The following is a 20,622-nucleotide window of genomic DNA, read 5'->3' as shown; positions in this document are numbered from 1 at the left end:
GATAACATTTGATATGCCAAACGTCGAGAGCTTAAGGAATAGGTGTTTATCTGCAATTGCAGAATGCTTTCGAGGGTTTAAGACAAAATTGACGTCTAGATATATATTTGGACCAAAAAGTGATGAAAATCCATGTTCCAAATATTCAGCAATTGACGAAGAAACATGGCGTCAGTTTGTAGAGCTTCGTTCTTCTGAGGCGTGGCAGGTAACTGTAGTAAAATCATTCAATTTATCCTTCATAATTATTTACCATGACAATTGTTTAATTTTGTCACAGGAAAAAAGGTCAAAAGCACAAGGAATAAGCGCTCAGAATAAAAATCCACACCTCTTGTCTCGTGGTGGATATAGGAAGCTTGAAGAGAAAATAATGAAGCAGAAGTCAGATAGTAGACTTCCACTTTCTGAGGGTGATGACCCTCTTCCTCCTCCTTCACCACCATCTCGGCACGACAAGTGGAAGTTAGCCCGTATGAGACCATCGGGCTCCTACACTTCCGAGTCTGCCAGAGAAATATCTGAAAGAATTGTAAGATGTCATTTCTTATTATATTACATTAATTTTGTTATATATCTAACATGTATATTAAAAATCCATTGAACTTTTGTTATGTGACAGGACTCCTTGGTTGAGCAGAGCTCCCAAGGTCAATTCACACAAGAAGGTCGTCAAGATATTCTTGCCACAGCTATTGGACGACCTGAGCACCCAGGACGGGTGCGTGCTGCTGGGACTGGCATAGGCATACGACATTTTTTTGGGTCTTCCTCGCGTCCATATTTATATGAAAAGATGAAGGACGAAATAAGAAAAGAGATGACGCAGGAGATCACAAAGAAGGTTCGAGCAGAGTTATATGATGAAGTTGCTGAAATGGTTGCGCGCCAGTTCCAGCAGCATTATGAGGATTATGGCAATCGTCCTCCACCATCTCCTGTAGCGGAACATGTTGTGCCCCCTACAGGTAAGGTTATTTATTTTTGCTTACTAATTTACTTTTTGCATAAACTAACATTTAATTTGACAGGTAGAAGCGGTAAAGGAAGTTGCTCAGCTGCCGGTGCCCCAGGGGACGACTTGGATGACACTCGTCCATGTGAGTTATATATTCTATCTGATACTGGGACCATGCTAGTGGCTCGTGGTACAGTGTATGAGACAGTCACTGTAGTGCATGGGGTACAGCTTGCAGAAGATGAGGTCAAGGTCACGGTCGATGAAGTTGTCATAGCGGATGCCGTTCTTCCTGTGCCTACAGATGAGTTCTTCACTGTGGAAGAAGCATTAAGGTCCTTTGTCGCCTGGCCTAGACATTTGGTTGGTCATGTATCTAATCCCCCGGTAAACACTCGTACTATATACTTCTCAATTTTAATATTTACTTCTAATTGACGTTATAACAACCATTTTTACATTTAACAGCAGATAGGTCAAGATGGAAGTCCTAGACCGAAGAAGACTCATTTATCTGAGGATGACCCTCTTCGTGCGTTAGACGACCTTGCTAAACTCATTTCAGAGGTGCCGATGAATGTACATTGGGATCCTACTACATTTGGAAGAGAATCTCATATCCCATTGTACTTGCATCAGCAAGATGTTAGGGAGCTTGCGTCGGGGAGAGATGAAATTAATATTACACTCATTCAGCTGTGGATGATGTAAGTTTATGAAAACTTTTATATATATTGGTATTTTATGAACTTACTTACATCATATTATTTCTTCATTTTAGGTATCTGTTTGATGTTAGTAACAAGAAGGGGTTCAACGATGTATATGGGTTCATTGACCCTTCTATGACTCATGAGAGAAATAAATTTGATGATATCCAGACATACATCACCACCTGCTTTGGAACGGGGAAGGAGATATATTTTCTCCCTTATATACATGGGTAAGTGAAGTTTGTTAACTTCAACACATTCATTTATTAATTTTGGTATATCATTCATAAGTTATTACCAATTTCAGGTGTCATTGGCAGCTACTTGTGATCTCCGTACCGGAGAACACGGCTGTTTGGTTTTGTTCATTGCATAAGTCTCCTCCCAGCCCTCTTAGACATGCAGTAGATTGGTAAGAATCTCAATGTCTGGTCCTTTTTTTTATATAAATGTATGCTAAAAGAATTTCTTTTGATAGTTCCCTTGCAGCACATATGATGTTATCTGGGAGATCTACTGCTACAGCTAAAAAGCTTGCATGGGTTTCTCTTAAGGTTTGGTATTTTAGTCCATACTTTGTTACATTTGCTTCCATTCAAATGATGTTACTTAACATTTTATAATTATGATGATATATTGTAGTGTAATAGACAAATGGGGTCATACGAATGTGGTTACTACGTTATGTTTTGGATGATGACCATCATTCGTGCACATTACACCACTGGATGGGAAACGGTAATATTTAGGTTTGAATTTTATGTTCTCTATATTTGGATTTCATATACACTAATTGAAATCATTGTACTTTATGCAGAGATTTAATAGGACTGCTCCAATTCCAGAGAAGTCAATCCAACTTGTGAGGAAAACACTTGCAAGATATGTAATTCATTTATATAATAGTATGTAGTAGTAGATATTAGGATATACTAAGTTTTAAGTTTATGTTTCTAAGTTGTTTTATGCTTTTCTACGTTACTATAAATTGAACATGTACATTGCATTGATTTATGCTTGGTCCCTTGATTTATGATTGCATTGGATTTATTTATGCTTCTAAGAACTTGATTTATGATTTGATTCAATAAATTTATGTTTTAATATAGATTTCATTTAAAATATATGTTTCTGCAACATTCTGGACTGTTCTGGTTATTGAAAAATATGCAGGTCTGTTTTTGTGAATGGGAATGTTGCAGAAACAGACACCATTTTAAAAAAAAAAAACGTACTTATATGCCTCGGTTCTGGTCAAAACCGATGTCGAAAGACCACTTACGGCCTCGGTTGTGGTCAAACCCGAAGCATAATGTGTAGCAAAGGAGGAAAAAAAATTGAATCTACTGCCTCGGTTCAGGACACACCCGAGGCAGTAAAGTGGAACTTACGGCCTCGGTTGAGAAGAACCGAGGCCTAATGTGCTACGAACAAATAAATTAAAAAAACGTAAATCTTTTATGCTTCGGGTGGGGCTCAACCGAGGCCGTAGAGTGGGATTTTATGCCTCGGTTGACAACCGAGACCAAAAGTGTCTAACTTTTTACCTCGCCTGAATATGCCTCGGTTCGTAAACCGCTGCCTATAGCCAAAAATAACCGCTGTCATTTCCCCTTTTTGTACTAGTGTAAAAATACCCTCGGTAATTCCGTCAAAAATTAAGATATATCCACGGATATTGATCCGTCGGTAAAAATCCGTCGGTAAAAAGTATAGCCACTATAAACTTGTTCTAACTAAAATATTAATTTGGATTTGTTGAAAATAATAATAATTTAAATAACAACACATTTTATCATGAAAATGTACCAATATAGCAAGCAAATAAGTGTAGCCAAATTTATTTTTAAATTAAATAATGCCCTAAAATAATATCTTATACAACCTTTCCTTTTCACAGAGATTTCTTGCACAATTTATAGGGAACGTATAAACGTTTAATTATTTTCACATAACCAAATAACATACTTAAATAATCAGGGATTGACCTGCTGAAGATAATTAGTTTGAAAATATAATATAAAATTATACTTATAGTTATAACTTAATAATTACCAAAAGTTAAGGTTAATGACTATATAATTAATTAAAATGCATAAAGTAAATAAAGTAGATCCAAGGCTATGTATAGTTATCACCCCAAGAAGATGAGAACAGACAAAAAAAATGACGTGTAAGTGTTTAACCTTGTCTACAATGTATCTATGTATGTACATATGCAATGCGGATGCCCCCATCATGACCCATGAAGTGAACCATACATAAAAATATCTCAAAAACAGTGGCTGATCCTAAAACCGTGTCCGAAGCTGGGCTCACGCATGTCACGTGTGTAATGCTCCCAACGCCGAAGTCCATGTCGTTTTGGCTCCCATATCCGCTATAAATACCCACCCACCTCAGAGTGGATAAGCACAAACATTTGACAACTATTTTCTTCAGTGGTCACTTTGATCCTTATCCTGTTTGCAATGGAAGTCATTTCTCGTTCCTCAACCTCATCGACGTTGAATCCCAACGCTCCAATGTTCGTGCCGTTCGCCTATCGGACGGTGGAGGATTTCTCCGATGAATGGTGGGATCTGGTTCATTCTTCCCCGTGGTTCCGTGACTACTGGCTCCGCGAGTGCTTCCAAGATCCCCAGTACCAAAACGAAGTTTTTGATTTCGAGTTCGACCTAGATCTGGGTACCTCATCTACTTTCATTTCTTTATTATTTTCTATATATTTATTTATCTATGTTTTCGATTAATTAATTGATTGTTTTGAATGGAGACAGAAGAAGATGAGATCGAAGGGAAGGAGGGAAAAGAGGTGGTGTCTCTGGAGGTGCTGAAATGGCGAAACAGTGGAGGAGGGTGGGCCGAAGTTCCTAGGTATGCTGAAAAGGCCCCAAAGTTTGTTAAGCCCAAAGTGAGTCCACGGGCTATTCACCAGCCCAGGTAGATCAGCCCGGTCCAGCACGACGGCTTATGTACATACATAAAAGTTTCCGTCTTTATTGTAATTTTAGGATTTTCTTTACATTCTGCACAGGTTGTCTGTAATGTTTTCAATTTGATAGATTTGGTTTCTTTGACAATGATGTTCTTGTATCAATCGAGATATCTTAACCTTTATAATCTAACTAGATTATAGAGATATCTTAACCTTCATTACTTGATTTAACCTTTAGCTCTTTATTTTGACATAGATAATTTCGATACCCACAAATGTGATTTTTTTCTTGTTTAAGAGAATAAGTGGAAGAATTATTTTAATTTTGTTTCAAACTAAAATTAATCATCTCTATCTGTTTTTGCTGTTTGGACTTAATGTGTGCTATGATATTTTTGAGTTGCCCTGTTTCGTAAACTTAAATAAGTGCAAAGTTAATGCATATGATGGTTTTACACTTGATCTCTGAACTTCAGGTAAGTTCATGTGTTGACAAGTTCATTTGCTGATGCATTTTCATTGCACTTGAAGTTGAACGTGTTAGAAGGGCAGAAAAATGTTTATAATGAGAATTTAGGACATTCAAATATTGAAAGATTTTATCTTATGATCAAGTTTTGCATTTCTTGAATAAATATTTATAACTCTGTTTTTCTATTTTAAATGTTTACTCTAGAAAAGTAAAATTAGGTACCTCAAGCTTCACATATCACACTATAAATAACCTGATTGTCTTTCGACGGACTATTTATTTCCATCTTCATTCAATTATGCTTTATTTGGAATGGAATAACATTTTGATATTTATGGAAATTTAATTATTTTAGTTAAATTCCTCTTCTTTCAAGATATTTTGTACCAAAAAAGTAATCCTTTTTTCTTTATTTTCAACTTTTTTTAATTAGATGAGCTAATTTAGTTTTCACCGAAGTGCAAGTTCTCACTTTTTAAGAACTTATTTCAATAATGTGCTTTTAATATAAATTTTATCAAAATTTGGCTAATTTCTCCATTATAATTGAATTTTTTATTTTTTTGAAATTATCTATATACATTGTATTTCCTTTCACACCAATACTTCTGCCATAGCTTTTAGAGTTTCCAACATTTGTTGTATTATTGGATATCGATAAGGAAAACACTGCATAGTATTGAGAAAGACGATGACAACATAATACTGTGATTTATTAAGGTGTGATAATGAATAGAGTGAGTGACCATGCGGTTTATAGGTGCAGTGTCAGGCATCAAAACACATAATATGACTGATGAATTTTGTCATTGCGCATTGTAGAAGGAATTTAAAGAATACTTGTGTTATGTGACAATAAATTAGCTCGAGTTAAAAAAACTAATATGTTAAGAGAGGCCAAATTTAAAATATTAGTTTCTTAAAAAATATAATCAACAAAGATTACATGAAGAGATATTGGTCCGTGTGTAAAGACATACACATATTTCTGTTTCTTTCTCTTCATCATATCAGAAAAAAATAACTTAAAATATTCTTCAATTAAAAAATCAAATACTAACTACATTTGGCTTCGACTTATTGTTCAATGAAATATTAAGTATTTTTCAATTAATTAAAGAATTTATTGTTTATTTGTTATTAATGTGGTTGATAAACTAAAATCCATGTGCAAGATAAAAAGACAACAAAACGATGTGGAAGGGAGTTGTGCTTGCCTCTACCATAACGTCTTTTAACTTTTCTGAGTTGATACTTATGCAATAAAAAACATCTAGATAAAAATGATTGATTATTATAATGAAAGGTGCTTTTATTATCATAATATAGAATAAAAATATGAATTTTGTAATAAAGACATGGAATTATATTACATATTTATTTTAGAAAAGTTATATAAAATGTTGGAAGATATTTTTCAACTTCATCTCATCGTAATATTTTTAGGCTAAATTTCTTTAGTTATACAGTGGGTGTTTTTCCAATTTAGTTTTAAAAAATTTTAATTTAAGTTAATTGAACTTCTGGTTAAATTGGTTTAACGGGTTAAGTTTTTTATGAGGTGGGATGCTGACGTAGCCAGTTTTTCAAACCATTGTCACATTGCTCTTGCCACGTCAACGTCATTTTCTCCAACAACATAAACCCTGACAGGGATTTCGAAATGGATTTAGAGTGGCTGCGTGATTTGGTGATAGTAGCACTCTGTGTGTGGAGGAATCTTGTGATGGAAGAGGAACTTATGTCTTAGGGTGGCTACGCGATTTGGTGATAGCGATATTAGAGCGCTTCTGCATCGCGGTGGAAGGGTGATTGTTCGTTGCGAGGTGCATTTCTGGATGAGGGGAGAACTTGCGGTGGAGGTAAAACGTCGTATAGGAGATTGTGATTAAGGTTCTTGGCATTTGCTTCGCGAGAGGATTGATTGTTTGTAGGTTTTTGGAACGTGGTGGTGTGAGAACATTCACGATAGTTGCTTGAACGTTTGTTGGCTTTGTGGTGTTTGAACAATGGTGAGGGAGGTTGTGCGATTTTGGATTTCCTAGCTGATTGATTTTCTGACTCGTGGTTCACAATGGTGAAATTGTTTCAAAAAAGAAACAATGGTAGAAGGAGATGGAGGTGACGTGGCGGTCCGGGGATGACGCGATGGTGGATGCGTGAAGAAGATGACGTTGATGGTGGCGGTGCAGCGAAGGCGTTACTAGCGTTCTCACGATTGCGGCACAACAAGGTGGTGACGGCGAGATTGAAGGCTTTGTAGCGACTTTACGACAGGACGCTAGAGTTTGCTTGCTAAGGTTTCACTCTTGAGGAAAATTAGGATTTCTGCTATTGGAAAGATGATGCTGACGTGACAGGAGTCATGTGACAATGGTTTCAAAAACCTACGTAAATGTTTCACCTCATAAAAAACTTAACTCCGTTAAACCAATTTAACGACAAGAACCTAATTGATTCAAATTATCATTTTTTTTACTAAATTAGAGATTCTAATAAAATATGGAAATCGAATTGGAAAAACCTACAAAAAAAAATTGGGACAATTAAAGGGTTTAACCTTATTTTTATTCTTTATGTGATTTATTTTAAGATTTAAAAAGTAAATGTGGAAAAAGTGAATTAGAAGTATTCTTTGTATGATTATAGCGATTTGAATAAATAAAAAATGAATGATTAGGAAGAAAGAGAAGTGAAAGAAAAACATATATGTAGTTTATTTATGTAATATTTTAGAACATTATGACTTACATAGTGATTCATGGGTCAACAACTAATTGTATATTTGTAGGTAAAGGAGGCAACTCAGAGTGGGACACAGCACCTTCTTTTGTTTTTTTCATCATATGCAGTGCAACAGAGGAAGCTTCTTTGCAAGTCGTATAAAGGACAAAGACTTTCTCAACATTTATTCATGTTAGACCTCAAGACAAAATTATAAGTCCAAATTTCTAGAGCACAAACTCCTACAATTATAATATATTTCAACTATAAAATAATTTTTAACAATTACAAGGAATTCATCAAATGGTACTTGAGTTTATGTGGAAATTATAAAAAACAATTAATGCACCAAAATAATTCTTAAAATTATGAGTAATAATTAAATTAATCTTTGGAATCAGAAAAAAAAAAAACAAAGCAATTTCAGGTTAAAAGTTGTTAAATATACGCTATTTCTGTTTTCCTTGCTGCAACTTGATAATATTTTGGTTAAAATTAATTGATATTCATGATTTTAAGAATTAAATTGACGTAATAGTTGTATTTGGGAACTCTCAATGTATTTTTGGGTTTTAATTAACTTTTGGAATGTCTACATAGGATATGATAAAGATGAATGAATTCCTATTTGTAGGTATTGTATAGAAACTTCATTTTAGTTAAGTATATTTTTTCATAAATTAAATAAAGAGATAAATGAGTATATACATTCGTTTTATTTTTGTCTCTATCTGTCTTAATAAGGTATATATTTAATTTTTCTTATTATTGTGACAATTTACAATGTTAAACAATAAGATTGTATACAAATAAATAGAATAGTTATTTTTATTGATCAATTGTTTCATTTGATGTCTCTCTATAAGATGCTTTCGTTCTGAGATAAAGGTCATGAATTACAAAATTGAAATGGAAAATAATTATACCTCTTCAAACTTCAGACATATGATAGAATTTGACATAATGCTCTATAATTTATGTCCATAATTTATATATTTTTGTTTGAGGAAAAGAAAAGTTGAATTCAGCAATTGGGTTGGGGTTGAGCTTCTTCCCATGGGGTTGCATTCTTGCCAATCTTATGAAGAACCCTAATAACTTCTTCCGTTGTAACATTTCCTGTAACAATCACCTTGTTCAACTGCTTCTCCACGTTATACGTCTCAATATCTGCACAGCCACGTCAAAAATTAGACTAATGACATGTATAATTTTTCTTTTTAAACCTAGTTACATAGTTTTGTGAGCTTTGGAAATTAGTATTAGTAACCTTCAATCTTCTTGATGGCCTTAAGAATTTTCTTGATACAGTCGTCACAGTGTAAACCAACCTTGACTTCCACCACCTGATGGCACAAAACAAGAAAGTTAATGAGTTTGATTTCTGTCCGATATGTAGCTGAAAGAAAAATGATCGAAAGAGGGAAGTAGTAAAGTTTCTTACATTTGTCATTGAGAGTCTCTGATGTGAGAAGCGAAGAGAAGGTAGAAGAAAGAAAAAGGAGAAGGTGTTAGTGAAAGAATGTGATGAGATGCATCCATATATTTATATGGAAAAGCAAAGAGTGAAGAATCTGGTTCTGCATATGAAAGATGGAATCCTTCACTTTATTCGAAATTGTTGATCTGGGAATTACTGGCTTCCACTCATTCGGTAAGGTTGGCTACCACAATCTCCCAATTGGGTTTCGCCAAAAACTAGAAGGAAGAGGAATGCATCAAGCAACAAATAAGTCCTGCACCTTTCATTTCTCAAACTCAGATAACTAAAATGCTAATATGCATTCTTTGGACCAAGGAGACTGCAAAATGAAACAAAGAAAAAGGAATCACATTGAAACTTTAAATTAATTATCTTTATTTTGTTTACTTATTTGTTACAATATATATTATTTAATTGGATTTTATTTTATTTATTATTTTAGTGATTTTTAATTATTCAGATTTTATGATATAATTTATAAATAAATGATAAACTATTAATTAATAGTGTGTTCCTATTGCATATTGAACTTCATGACTCATTGTTATTCCCTTATATTTGATTGTTGACATGTAATTGAAGATTCTTATATTGTAAATGTGATTGCTACAAGGTCTAAAAATTATGATTACATAAACTTGTTTATTTTCAACCAGATAAAAGTAACATTTTTTAATAAATCTTGATATAGTTGTTTTATTTGTTTTGACATTCTTATTTGTATTTCATAGTAGCGTATTGAATAACTAGACAATATCACGAGAAGAGACGTTTAGTCGTTGTGATCAACACTATCAGGCACTATCTAATTAAGTGTTAATAAACATTGTTTATCAACTAATTGCACAGTCACGGAGAAGGGAGACCGAGAGGAAAAGACGATACCAATAGTGAAAAATTCTAAACATTGTTTCTAATCAAGATTAATGGTAAAAGTGATTTAGTAGATAATTGGGTGGTGATTTAGGATGTCACTAATCACAAACTGATCTCAAAACTTATAAATAAAAGTTAAAGATAAGAAGGTAAAAGGTCACATTTATTAGAAATTTAAGATTTTAATGTGATTCAGATCCCATTAAGTGTTAACTTGACTGTTGGAATGACTTTAACATATACACCCAAACTGTTTGAACGTGAAAAAGGAAAGACTCCCAACAAGAAGTATTCAGGATAACTCAAGTTAACTTGGTAAAATTTGTGAAGAAATCATAGTGTACATCATTCACCTTACACCCAAAACACTATTAGAAGTAGATGTATCAAAATGGGTTACAACCCGCGAGCCAACTCGGCCCACCACGGGTTTAAGCCGGGTTAGGTTTAAAAAAATTGTATTTTTTTATGCGGGTCAGATTTCTACCCGGCTCATTTAAACCCGGCTCATGCGAGTTGAACCCGTGCTGGGCCGGGTTGGCCCACCAACCCACCTACCTAATTTTATTTTATTAAAATTTAATTTTAATTTTATAAAAAAAATATTTATTATTATTTTTTGCTTGAAAAAATTATTTAAATTTCTTATTTTCAAAATTAATTAAACACTCATGTTGGTAGTGAAATTTGTTTATATTTGAATTATAGAAAGTTTGTAAATTTTTTTATTTTAAAAAAATTATATTTAAGTAAGCTAGTGAGTCAATCCGTTTATTCACCAACCCGTGGTGGGTCAGACCGGGTTCGAATTTTTCTGACTTGCTAATAAATAAGACGGGTTGGGTTGACTCACTAAGTGACTAACCTGTAGTGAGTCGGACCGGGTCAGACCGGATGACCCGTTTTAACAGCTCTAATTAAAAGAAATTGTGACTATTGAAATACCTAGAATTGTGAAAGTTTATCCCTTTTATTCAACCTCTTTCTCCTTCTCATCCTCATAACAATTATGTCATCTTCATTTCATAAATCACCTTTAAAGTTTGTTCCTCTTTTGTCACGGTCATTCTTTGCTGAAGTATTTTACAATTCATATATGAACATGCTATACTAGAGTCTTGTAATTAAACAAACCACATAGTTAAAATTTGTGAATAAATTTATCGATAAATTTAAATTTATTAATAATACTTTTTGATTAATTTTATAATTTAATTTATTGATAACATTTTCGTTAACATAAAATCCATCAATATATTACAATTTATATAAAGGATATTTTGTGCTAACTTATAATTACAATTAATTTTTTAAAACCTTTTCTTACCAACTATCTCCACTTTTCCTTAAATAAATAATTTTTACAAAAGATTCTAAATAATAGTACGGCCAATACAAAATCATTTAGATCACTTTAAAACATCAACCTTCTCTTTTGTGTAGCCAATGAATCCAAAGTAATAATTTAGTTAGATGAGTATTCTAAATATCAAAGGAGATGATTCTGTGACACTCTACAATATAAAAAATACAACCACATGATATTTTAATATATCAATATTTTTGTTATATCTCTATTATATTTTAATATAAATTATTACATTATTAAAATATATCGTAAAATAAATATATTTTATTTTACATGACGTCAAAATATAATTTTTATAATCAGTTATATATGTTATACAATCTCAGTTTTAATATGTATTTTTCACATACATATTTATAATTGATTATAAATAATCTTATAATTAATTATGTATCATTCATAACTAACTATGAATACATTTTTTATGATAATAATAAATAAATTCATTATAATAAATAAAACAATATTTCTTCTTACTCATTTCTTTTTTCAAATTAAACACTTTATTTTTCATATTTCTTACGTTTCTCTCATTAATAATTAATGAAAAATAAATACCAAAAATTGAAAATCAACATATTAATAGTTTAGACTACTGAAAACGTGAATATCAATACGTAGTATCTATTTAACGTTAATTAGATCTATTCCACCTGCACATGGTATCTGTAGTTAAATTTTAATAAATAATATACACAATAATAAGATAACCTAAATAAATTAAGATTTAAATACTTACTTCGTCTCCATATTAAGAATTAAATTTTTGTTTAGGTTTAGTACCCATTTTAAAAAATGTAGACATTTTGTTTCTATGTTTTCAAATTTGTATCAATTCAGTCATATATACTAAGTTGGTATAAACGGCCTTAACTTCACGCTTATGTGGTTGTACTTTTTTTTTCTCTCCTTTCTGTTCTTTCTGTCACTTTTTTTTTCTCTTTTTTATTTTTTTCACCACTAACTACCTGTCATCTTTTTATCTCTCTTCCACCATTAACTTCTGCTTTTCCTGTCACCATTAAATACCATAAAATTATATACACTGAGATTAAATATGAGAATGTCACTATTTCATATCTATTCTTATTGTCACCAAAGTATAGAACCAGTTTCATTATTTCATATCTATTCTTACTAAAAAAGAATCATCTTCATATCTAAACTCAACTACATAAGTATTAAATTTTTATTTTATCTCCATCTTTATTGAATAATATATATATATATATATATATATATATATATATATATATATATATATATATATTCATACATTTCAATATTAATTAATTAAATTTTATAAAATAATAAAAAATTATGACAAATAAAACATAATAATGTTAAATATTCAATATCAAAATAAAGATACTTTTGTTTTTTCAATATTAAATATTTAGAAAACAATTATAAATATACACATTTCAAATTAAACTATCAATTAACATTTTATCAAAATAAAAATATTTATTAAATTTGTAAATATTAACGAAGCGTGATTGATAAAACTTAAAATATTTTTGAAAAATATAAAAGGAAAATATATATTCAAATTAGTTAATTTATAATATTTATTTTATTTAAGAATGTGAGAAAAAAAGGTTATTTAAAATATTTATGGAAAGAATCCACCTTTTAATTATGTTAAGAGGTGAAGTGACATTCTTAACAGGAAGAGCAGAAGTTAGGGGTAGAAGAAAGAGAAAAAGGTGGCAAGTAGTTAATGGTGAAAGAAATAGAAAAGAGAAAGAAAAAATGTGACAGGAAGAGTAGAGAAAAAGAAAAAGTGTAACGAGTGAAGTTAAAGAAGTTTAAGTCGTTTCTATCAATTGATAAAACTGAATTGATACAAATTTGAAAAACATAAAAACGAAATGTCTATACTTTTAAAATTGGTACTAAACAATACGAAATAAACTTTTAAACCATAAATTAATTATTTTTGAAGTAATGGAAACAATAAATTCTAATTCTCAAAAGTAACATGTAAATGAAAATCTTAAATTAATATCACATTAGTTTTAGCATGATATTTTAACAATCTTTTTAATAATTTTTTAACTATAAATTATGTATCACTATTTTATTGGTTCATATATTTAAAATTCTTTTTAAAAATTGTAAAAAAATTGTTAAAAAAAAATTTCCTTAGTTTTAACCATGCCATCGTAATAAAAAAAGCGTTACCCATTTTTACGTTAGACCGTTGACGATGACCTGCTATAGTTCCTTCCCAACAACATTATACAACTAAAAGAAAGAAACTAAGAATTCAAGGCAATGGCCAATTATAGCACGCCACCTGTTTGTGTGTTCACTTTCTCTGTACCCAATCCCACATCCTGATTTGCTCTGGCCCCTAGATATTTTCCCTTTTCTTCTCTTCCATTCTCTCAAAAAGTTTCAAGCTTTGATCAGACTGAATCATGGGGAACGCCCTGAGGTTTCTCTACGGGCATTGCTGCAAGCCCACAGCAGCTGGTGATTCTGATTCACTTGGGCCTCACGGTGTGTCCTCTGCCACCGTTGGTGTATCAGCACTTGCCCATGATCTCTTTCACTTTGACATCACCTCGCAGGTGCATGCATTTTGCTCTCTCGATCCTTTAATATGGAACTCACTCTTTGTCTAAATCTGTTTTTCAGCTAATTTGGCATGTTCAGTTTGTGAGGTTTTTATGCTTTTCAGCTAATTAGTACACTGATTTTGTGGGTCTCTGTGTTTTCCCTTTTCAAATCTTTTAGGTCCCGGAAGGACTCAGCAAGCATGTTGTGTCTTCTAAGAAGGCTCAGGCTAATTGGTATGTCACCACAGTCTTTTTAACTTATGTGAGAAACTTTTGTTTATGTTTTCTTGCGAGTGATTGTTGAGAAAGAAGATTATCCTAGATAGATTTGCCTTTCAACTATGTGTGCCCTTTCTGTTCCTTGCAATTTTTTTGAAGGTATAGAAAGTTAGTAGATGCTTGGAAAGAGGCAAAACCCCCTCCTAAGACACCTGAAGAAGCAGCTAAACTTGTCATTCAGACATTGAAAAGACACCAAAAAGCAGATGTTGAGGTTTGCATGAACTTCCTAACCTTTACTTAAGTATGACTGCACTGGAATGTTGCTTTACCTAAGCCACCTGCAAAAGACAAAGCTCATTGTGAATGAAATTTATGTTGCTTAATTTATAGGGATTGTTGGCTTTCTATGGTCTTCCTCCACCACACACCCTCGTTCAAGGAACTGCTCAAGCCCCGTCATCCTTGCCTGATGGAGTTCAATTTGAAATGAACACCTTGCCTGTAAGAAAATAACATTTCCATGCAGTCCATAAAATGTGGTTTTTGACAAAATGACATGGTTTATTATTGTTTTCAATGGTACCAGGTTGATGCAAAAGCAGTAGCAGATGGGGATACCGTAACAGTGTATGTCAGCACAGCAGACCCCAGAGAATCAGCATTTGTCCCTGGCAACGTTCATGCAGCAGCAGTGAGAAGATCAGAAGCACGTGCCCGAAGGAACTTTCAAGATGCTGATGCATTTCACAAACAGATAATTGATGCAGGATATCGGTGTGTTTGTAGTTTCCCAACTTCTTATGCCTATGCTTCCAACACATGCTATTTTTCTTCTAATTGTTTGGTTATTTAGGGTGATTCGTGTGGAAAACGAGGAAATCCTAGCTAAGAAATATAGGATTCGATTAAGGTAATGACCGACCAAACAGTAGTGATAGAATGTTAAGTTGTTTTGGAAGCCAGTAATGAACTCTAGAAACAAAACAGGGGAATTGATGCACCAGAAAGTGCAATGCCTTATGGAAAGGAAGCTAAAGCTGAACTGGTCAAGCTTGTTCAAGGGAAGCCTTTGAGGGTCCTTGTTTATGGAGATGATCGCTATGGTCGTTGTGTAGGTGATATCTATTGTAATGGCATTTTTGTACAGGTAATCTTATCATTATTTTACTCTGAATCTATACATGTTGTTATTACTTTCTGAGTTTCTCATTTTGATTTTCATTTGTGACTAGGAAATAATGTTAAAGAAGGGTTTAGCATGGCACTACACAGCCTATGACAAACGGCAGGAACTAGAAACAGTAATAATTGACAAATGCTATGTTTCATTCATTATTTTTCAATTATAAATATCCTAACTTGCTTGAGTTCTTATGATAGTGGGAAAAACAAGCCAGAGCAAAGCGTGTTGGGTTATGGGCTTCAAAAAATCCTGAAAAGCCATGGGATTGGAGAAGAGAAAGAAGAGAAGGTGCATGACAATTGTCTGCAATTTTTTCTGAAAAACTCAAACAAAGGTTCTTCATTCAATATTAATGTATGATTTGTTTGACAAACTGTGTGTATATACAAAACAACTGTGAACTAAATAGTTATGCTTTTCAATGGAATGTTGGATCATTGACAAATCTGATTTCAGAAATTCCAAACAATTTCTTTTGGACAGAAAAATCATTATAATGTTGATAAAGTGATTTTCATTTGCATATCACTTTCATTGGTAGATAATGTAGACTTTGAAATTAAACGTGAGGTTGTTTTCAATATGTAAAAACACGATTTGCAGCAGGGGTGTTTATTTTAGTGTCTTGAACCAATTTCTTCACCAAAACCATACTGAAAGAGAATTCAAATCATATCAGAAACCATTGTTTTTTTGAAAATATAAAAACGCTAACTTCACAGAGGCATCAATTGGAAAATCTTCCAATTCAAATGAAATAAAGTCATACCATATAACTTACACTTTTGCATTTGAGGTATAAATGTTTCAGCTTAATCAGTTGCAAGAGACCTATTGGTGCATAATCTTTGCAAAGTCTAATGAGACGTTTAATCATAAATCAAAGCTTAAAATGTTGAATTCCAAAAGCTAAATAATTTGTCATGTTCTATGAGAACAAATTATTTTCCATCCCAATTATTTCATTAAAATGTGTATAAAAATTAATAAATAAAAATTAAATAAAGATAAGGAATTTACTATCAGTCGTCCAACTGAATTAGATTTGCTTAACAAAATATATGGATATTAAATATTACATGATATTATTATTTGTAATGAACCAATATTTATTAAACACGTTTGTTAAGAAAATAATGTACTATAAATTATAAAATAAAAAAATGAAATAATTGAATAGATTCTATTGAATTTGGTATAAGAATTAAAAAAATCATTCCATTCAATTTATAACATACTTATATTCATACAGATAAATTTACTTATTATCATACTTTTATATCAAAACAGTCATAATCAATATAGTTACAACGCTAATAAAATATAAGCCAAAAATCAATCTATTGAAGACTCTTTAAATGAAAGCATATTCAATTTTAATACTAAAATAAATTGATTATATAATTAAAAAGTTTAAATACTAACTTAATTCATAATTTTGTTGAATTTTTTCAATTCAGTTTTAATACTTTTTTTTTCAAAGATTTCAATTTTTGTTAATTTTATTCAGTTTAATATTTTTTGTAATGCTGTCTGAATAGTTTAACTAAACATACAGGTGATTATTTCGTCTCACGTAACCCGTTTTATTTAATATCTTACATGAATTTTTGTTTCTAAATGAAAATGACTGCCCTATTCATTGATATTAACTATTTAAACGGAATGACTACAAAAAATTAAACAAAATTAAAAAAATAAATAAACCTAATTAAATAAAAATAAAACATTAGGAGTGAATTAAAAAGATTTAACGAAAATAGAAATTAAATTAGTATTTAAGTTTAATTAAAATAATAAATTTGAATTAGATTGTTCTGTCTCCTACCTACGTCCCCCTCCAATACAATATATACAATCACTTAACAAAAGATGCTCCTTGTGATTGATAAAATCACAGTAATGCATTCATGGATATATCTTGGATTGAACAAGCTGTAGCCAATGCCTTGAAATGAACAGGAAACCTGGTTGTGTATGCACAATCATTTATTTTAACTCTCACAAGAAGGAACACGGTAAGATTTAAGAATGTACAATGTTCTCTACAACCATTTCATCTGTCGTTGAAAATCATCTCATCTTCGGGGAAAATTGTAAAGAAAACCTCGATAAAGAAAGAAAAGGACCTTGGTTTCAAGCATACATCTACTCAATTAGTTACACAGTGTGACTGATGTTCAACATCAAGAATGTACTTCCTAACATAAAATTCAAGGTTGATATACACTGAGAACTGAGAGGATAAAACCATCAATTAGGATATACTTAGCACAAAATTTAATGGACCATCCCATATAATGCCATGTTTAGCAGGAAGCAGAAAGCATCCCAGCCTTTCACCTTCAAGGACTAAGAGATTCCCTTTTTATTAATGGTGGAGTAGGTGGGTTCATTGTATCATCTTTACCTCTTTCAGAAAGCTCTTCTTTTACAGTAGATAGTGGTCTCTCAGGGCTACGATATTCCTTCAAGAAACTACTTGAACTTAGAGGACTGGATGGCTTGATCATAGAAGGGGAAGAGTTGTTACCCAAAGGAGAACTTGTGCCAGATTTACTTGATGCCACATCTTCACGAGGCAAAGGTGACATTGGCTGTTGGTCACTGTAAGAACCTTCTTTCCTGCATAATTTGTCTTCTACAATGTCATAGCTATTTGCCGTCCTTACTTCTTGTGCAAGAGAGCACCAGCAACAACATAACCAAAGTGTGCAATCAGAAGCTGAAGGTTTGCCAAAACAAAAGTTATAAGAAGGCAAATTGAACCTTTTTCTCATTTGGATCCTCCAAAAGCCACCATAGAGTGCACCAAAAAAACAAAGAATGATTCCAGTAGCCACTAGAGCCTGTCTAACAGTGTCATTATCAATATTAACAGCAGCCAAGGTAAAGATCCAGAAGGGAGCCATACAGAACAGCATAAAAGTAGCAATGTGAACATACATGTTTCCAAAGCCAAGTCTCTCCATGTTCCAACCAAAGACACAAAATGTACAGAAAAGTGACAGATATGCTTGCGAAATGTCATTCCAAATGTCAAGTATTCCTCCACTCCACTGTGGCCTACTTTCAATAACCCTCTGTTGCTGTCTGGATGCAAATGAATATTTCTTCTGAAATGATTTCACTCTCAGCTGATCTTGCCCCTGAGCAACAGAATCTTGAACCTGTGCTTCTTCATCCATCTGAGAATTATAATCTTTACCTAAAGGGCTAAGAATGGAATACAGACCAGCCACTGCAGGCGCACCAATAGCAAAAGATATGCATATTCCAACTCCTATGGCCGGGCGGTCAGATCTTTTATACCCCCAGTTTAGACCACAAAGTGCATATTGAGCAAAACAGTTCAAATTAAGGAGAATGATCACTACCATCATGTGTGCCCACTCATGGGGCTTATAAGTCCCATTCTTGCAATACACCTTTCGAAGTTTTGAAATATCTTGTGGACTCCACCTGCACAGAAGCACAAGGTGGTAGCATCTCTGTGGATGCTGGTACAAACACATCAGTGTAAACAGTGCATTGAGTATTTGATTGTTCACTTCAAACCATGCATTTCTCTGAGACTTCCTTGGCAGCACACCATTCAACATGCCAGTCATGACAAGGAACAGAATTGCACCAGAAACAGCAACACACAAGATCCACACAAAAAGGGCCATGTTCATTGGGTCCCTAATCCATTCAACACACATCTTCTTGAGTGAACCCCAGTCAAGTTTCTTAGCAAACATGCCATTGAAGCGCTCCCTCAAGCGAAGAGAACTCGGTGAAGGCACACCCTGCGAAATCTGGTCCTTTTCTGTTGCAAGCCGCTTGAATTTGGCAGATGCAGACCCAAATTTCAACAAGTTGATCCTATTGGGAATAAAACCCAAGGTGCCCTGGAACTTCTTCTGAGAGTTTTCATCGCCCACCAGCGTTCTTCCAGATGTTGAAATATCTATGGAAGCAACGTCATTTACTTTATTTCCATTAGGTTCCTCAATTTCATCTTTACCATTATCAACCGAAACCATTCTGATATGAAGCCTGAGCCTTCTCAATCAAAATCAGAACCCAACAATCAATTGTAGGAACAAAATCAGCGAGGATAAGAACATAACATTTGTGCTAAATTTTCAAACCCATATCAAATTCACGGGTATTCATTAGCACAAAGACAAAAATTCAGACCTTTTTTAATATATGCGACGATAACCTAGTAAACAGATAATTTATTCACAACAAAAAAGTATCACAACAAAAATATCAACTGATAATTACACAAAACTAATGTAAATAATACCAATTGATTCGTCTCAAGAAAAAGAGCAAAGGAAGAAAAAAAAAATAGAACAATAACATCAAAGGTTGAAGGTACGAGGCGTTAAGAGCAAGCAATTAAAAACGTACCTGTAAGGTGACAAAAAAGGAAGAAAGCGTTTGAATCCAAGCAAGAGTTATATTCTCTGTAAAATCTCACAAGCAAATCACGAATCTAAACTCTGGAAAGTACAAACTGTACAAAGTAAAACAAAGAAATCGCATGTGAAACGAACGGGTAAGTTGTTTGTTTCCCAGCATCTGGTCAAACGGATTGCAGAATGCCAATTCCCCGAAAACTAAAAGAACAACACATTGAAAATATTGACAATTTATTGAAAATATTGACAATTTATTTGATGGGTCGAAATTGGAAATTATATTTATTTTTTCTTCCGACAACCATGTCGACAGTCATACTGTGTGGTTGAGTCAAAAAGAGGATAATAAAAAACGATATATCATGTGTTTTTTTGTATTGTTTGGACTATTATTACATTAGTGGATGGAAATAATCAAAGAAAAAGAAATTTGGAGGTTGCTTTCAAAAATACAAAGAAAAATTTGGAGGTGGGATCCCTTTTTTGTATTTATATTATTTATTTAAATAAGTAAAAATTACTTCTTCTTTTTTTCATTTTCCTACTCTTTATTTAAACAACAGAGGTTTACTTTTTAATTATTATTATTTATGTGGACATTTTTTCTTTCTTAATTTACTTGACTTTTAAAAATTCAAACTGACAGGTTTGAATTTATCTAGAAGCTTATCATTGTGGAAGGGAAAGACAGGTCCCAACCAG

At 32.6% G+C, this 20,622-nt stretch overlaps 5 protein-coding genes and 1 non-coding gene across 7 annotated transcripts; 4 read left to right on the top strand and 2 right to left on the bottom strand.

Annotated features, from left to right (window-relative positions):
- Positions 1-365: 365 nt before the first annotated feature.
- Positions 366-2,047, top strand: LOC128197867 (uncharacterized). The gene is made up of 5 exons (XM_052880701.1): positions 366-532; positions 623-968; positions 1,032-1,321; positions 1,427-1,490; positions 1,992-2,047. The coding sequence occupies exons 1-5, from the start codon at positions 374-376 to the stop codon at positions 2,045-2,047; spliced, it is 915 nt and encodes a 304-aa protein (XP_052736661.1). The 5' UTR covers positions 366-373.
- A 2,023-nt stretch (positions 2,048-4,070) lies between these two features.
- Positions 4,071-4,827, top strand: LOC108337517 (protein EARLY RESPONSIVE TO DEHYDRATION 15). 2 transcript variants are annotated; one of them, XM_017574065.2, is made up of 2 exons: positions 4,071-4,359; positions 4,452-4,827. In XM_017574065.2, the coding sequence occupies exons 1-2, from the start codon at positions 4,143-4,145 to the stop codon at positions 4,616-4,618; spliced, it is 384 nt and encodes a 127-aa protein (XP_017429554.1). In that variant the 5' UTR covers positions 4,071-4,142; the 3' UTR covers positions 4,619-4,827. The 2 variants fall into 2 exon arrangements, with proteins under 2 accessions (XP_017429554.1, XP_052736970.1); XM_052881010.1 differs by having other exon boundaries at positions 4,074-4,359; positions 4,455-4,827.
- Positions 4,828-5,058: 231 nt separating this feature from the next.
- LOC128193426 (small nucleolar RNA snoR101) lies at positions 5,059-5,122 on the top strand. Its single transcript, XR_008244647.1, has one exon. It is a non-coding gene; the product is annotated as a small nucleolar RNA snoR101 (small nucleolar RNA).
- A 3,493-nt stretch (positions 5,123-8,615) lies between these two features.
- Positions 8,616-9,337, bottom strand: LOC108337861 (protein SODIUM POTASSIUM ROOT DEFECTIVE 1). Its single transcript, XM_017574463.2, has 3 exons — positions 9,250-9,337; positions 9,076-9,151; positions 8,616-8,975 (listed from the first exon to the last, which is right to left on the bottom strand). The coding sequence occupies exons 1-3, from the start codon at positions 9,256-9,258 to the stop codon at positions 8,830-8,832; spliced, it is 231 nt and encodes a 76-aa protein (XP_017429952.1). The 5' UTR covers positions 9,259-9,337; the 3' UTR covers positions 8,616-8,829.
- Positions 9,338-13,825: 4,488 nt separating this feature from the next.
- LOC108337341 (staphylococcal-like nuclease CAN2) lies at positions 13,826-15,950 on the top strand. Its single transcript, XM_017573843.2, has 9 exons — positions 13,826-14,112; positions 14,279-14,334; positions 14,479-14,593; positions 14,713-14,823; positions 14,909-15,096; positions 15,176-15,232; positions 15,310-15,469; positions 15,555-15,623; positions 15,703-15,950. The coding sequence occupies exons 1-9, from the start codon at positions 13,960-13,962 to the stop codon at positions 15,799-15,801; spliced, it is 1,008 nt and encodes a 335-aa protein (XP_017429332.1). The 5' UTR covers positions 13,826-13,959; the 3' UTR covers positions 15,802-15,950.
- A 1,667-nt stretch (positions 15,951-17,617) lies between these two features.
- Positions 17,618-20,227, bottom strand: LOC108338668 (uncharacterized). Its single transcript, XM_017575695.2, has 2 exons — positions 19,910-20,227; positions 17,618-19,552 (listed from the first exon to the last, which is right to left on the bottom strand). Exon 2 carries the CDS (start codon positions 19,531-19,533, stop codon positions 17,851-17,853), a length of 1,683 nt encoding a protein of 560 aa, XP_017431184.1. The 5' UTR covers positions 19,534-19,552; positions 19,910-20,227; the 3' UTR covers positions 17,618-17,850.
- Positions 20,228-20,622: the final 395 nt, after the last annotated feature.

Source organism: Vigna angularis, chromosome 7 (assembly GCF_016808095.1).
Source record: "Vigna angularis cultivar LongXiaoDou No.4 chromosome 7, ASM1680809v1, whole genome shotgun sequence".
NCBI classification, from domain to species: Eukaryota; Viridiplantae; Streptophyta; class Magnoliopsida; order Fabales; family Fabaceae; genus Vigna; species Vigna angularis.
This window is presented reverse-complemented; position numbering and strand designations above follow the sequence as displayed.

Coding starts and splice junctions, on each gene's coding strand:
- LOC128197867 (XM_052880701.1), top strand. CDS start 374: ATGAAGCAGAAGTCAGATAGTAGACTTCCACTTTCTGAGGGTGATGAC. Junction 533..622: donor GAGAAATATCTGAAAGAATT/GTAAGATGTCAT, acceptor GTTATGTGACAG/GACTCCTTGGTTGAGCAGAG. Junction 969..1,031: donor ACATGTTGTGCCCCCTACAG/GTAAGGTTATTT, acceptor TTAATTTGACAG/GTAGAAGCGGTAAAGGAAGT.
- LOC108337517 (XM_017574065.2), top strand. CDS start 4,143: ATGGAAGTCATTTCTCGTTCCTCAACCTCATCGACGTTGAATCCCAAC. Junction 4,360..4,451: donor CGAGTTCGACCTAGATCTGG/GTACCTCATCTA, acceptor GAATGGAGACAG/AAGAAGATGAGATCGAAGGG.
- LOC108337861 (XM_017574463.2), bottom strand. Junction 8,976..9,075: donor GGCCATCAAGAAGATTGAAG/GTTACTAATACT, acceptor GTGGCTGTGCAG/ATATTGAGACGTATAACGTG.
- LOC108337341 (XM_017573843.2), top strand. CDS start 13,960: ATGGGGAACGCCCTGAGGTTTCTCTACGGGCATTGCTGCAAGCCCACA. Junction 14,335..14,478: donor AAGAAGGCTCAGGCTAATTG/GTATGTCACCAC, acceptor ATTTTTTTGAAG/GTATAGAAAGTTAGTAGATG. Junction 15,624..15,702: donor AACGGCAGGAACTAGAAACA/GTAATAATTGAC, acceptor TTCTTATGATAG/TGGGAAAAACAAGCCAGAGC.
- LOC108338668 (XM_017575695.2), bottom strand. CDS start 19,533: ATGGTTTCGGTTGATAATGGTAAAGATGAAATTGAGGAACCTAATGGA.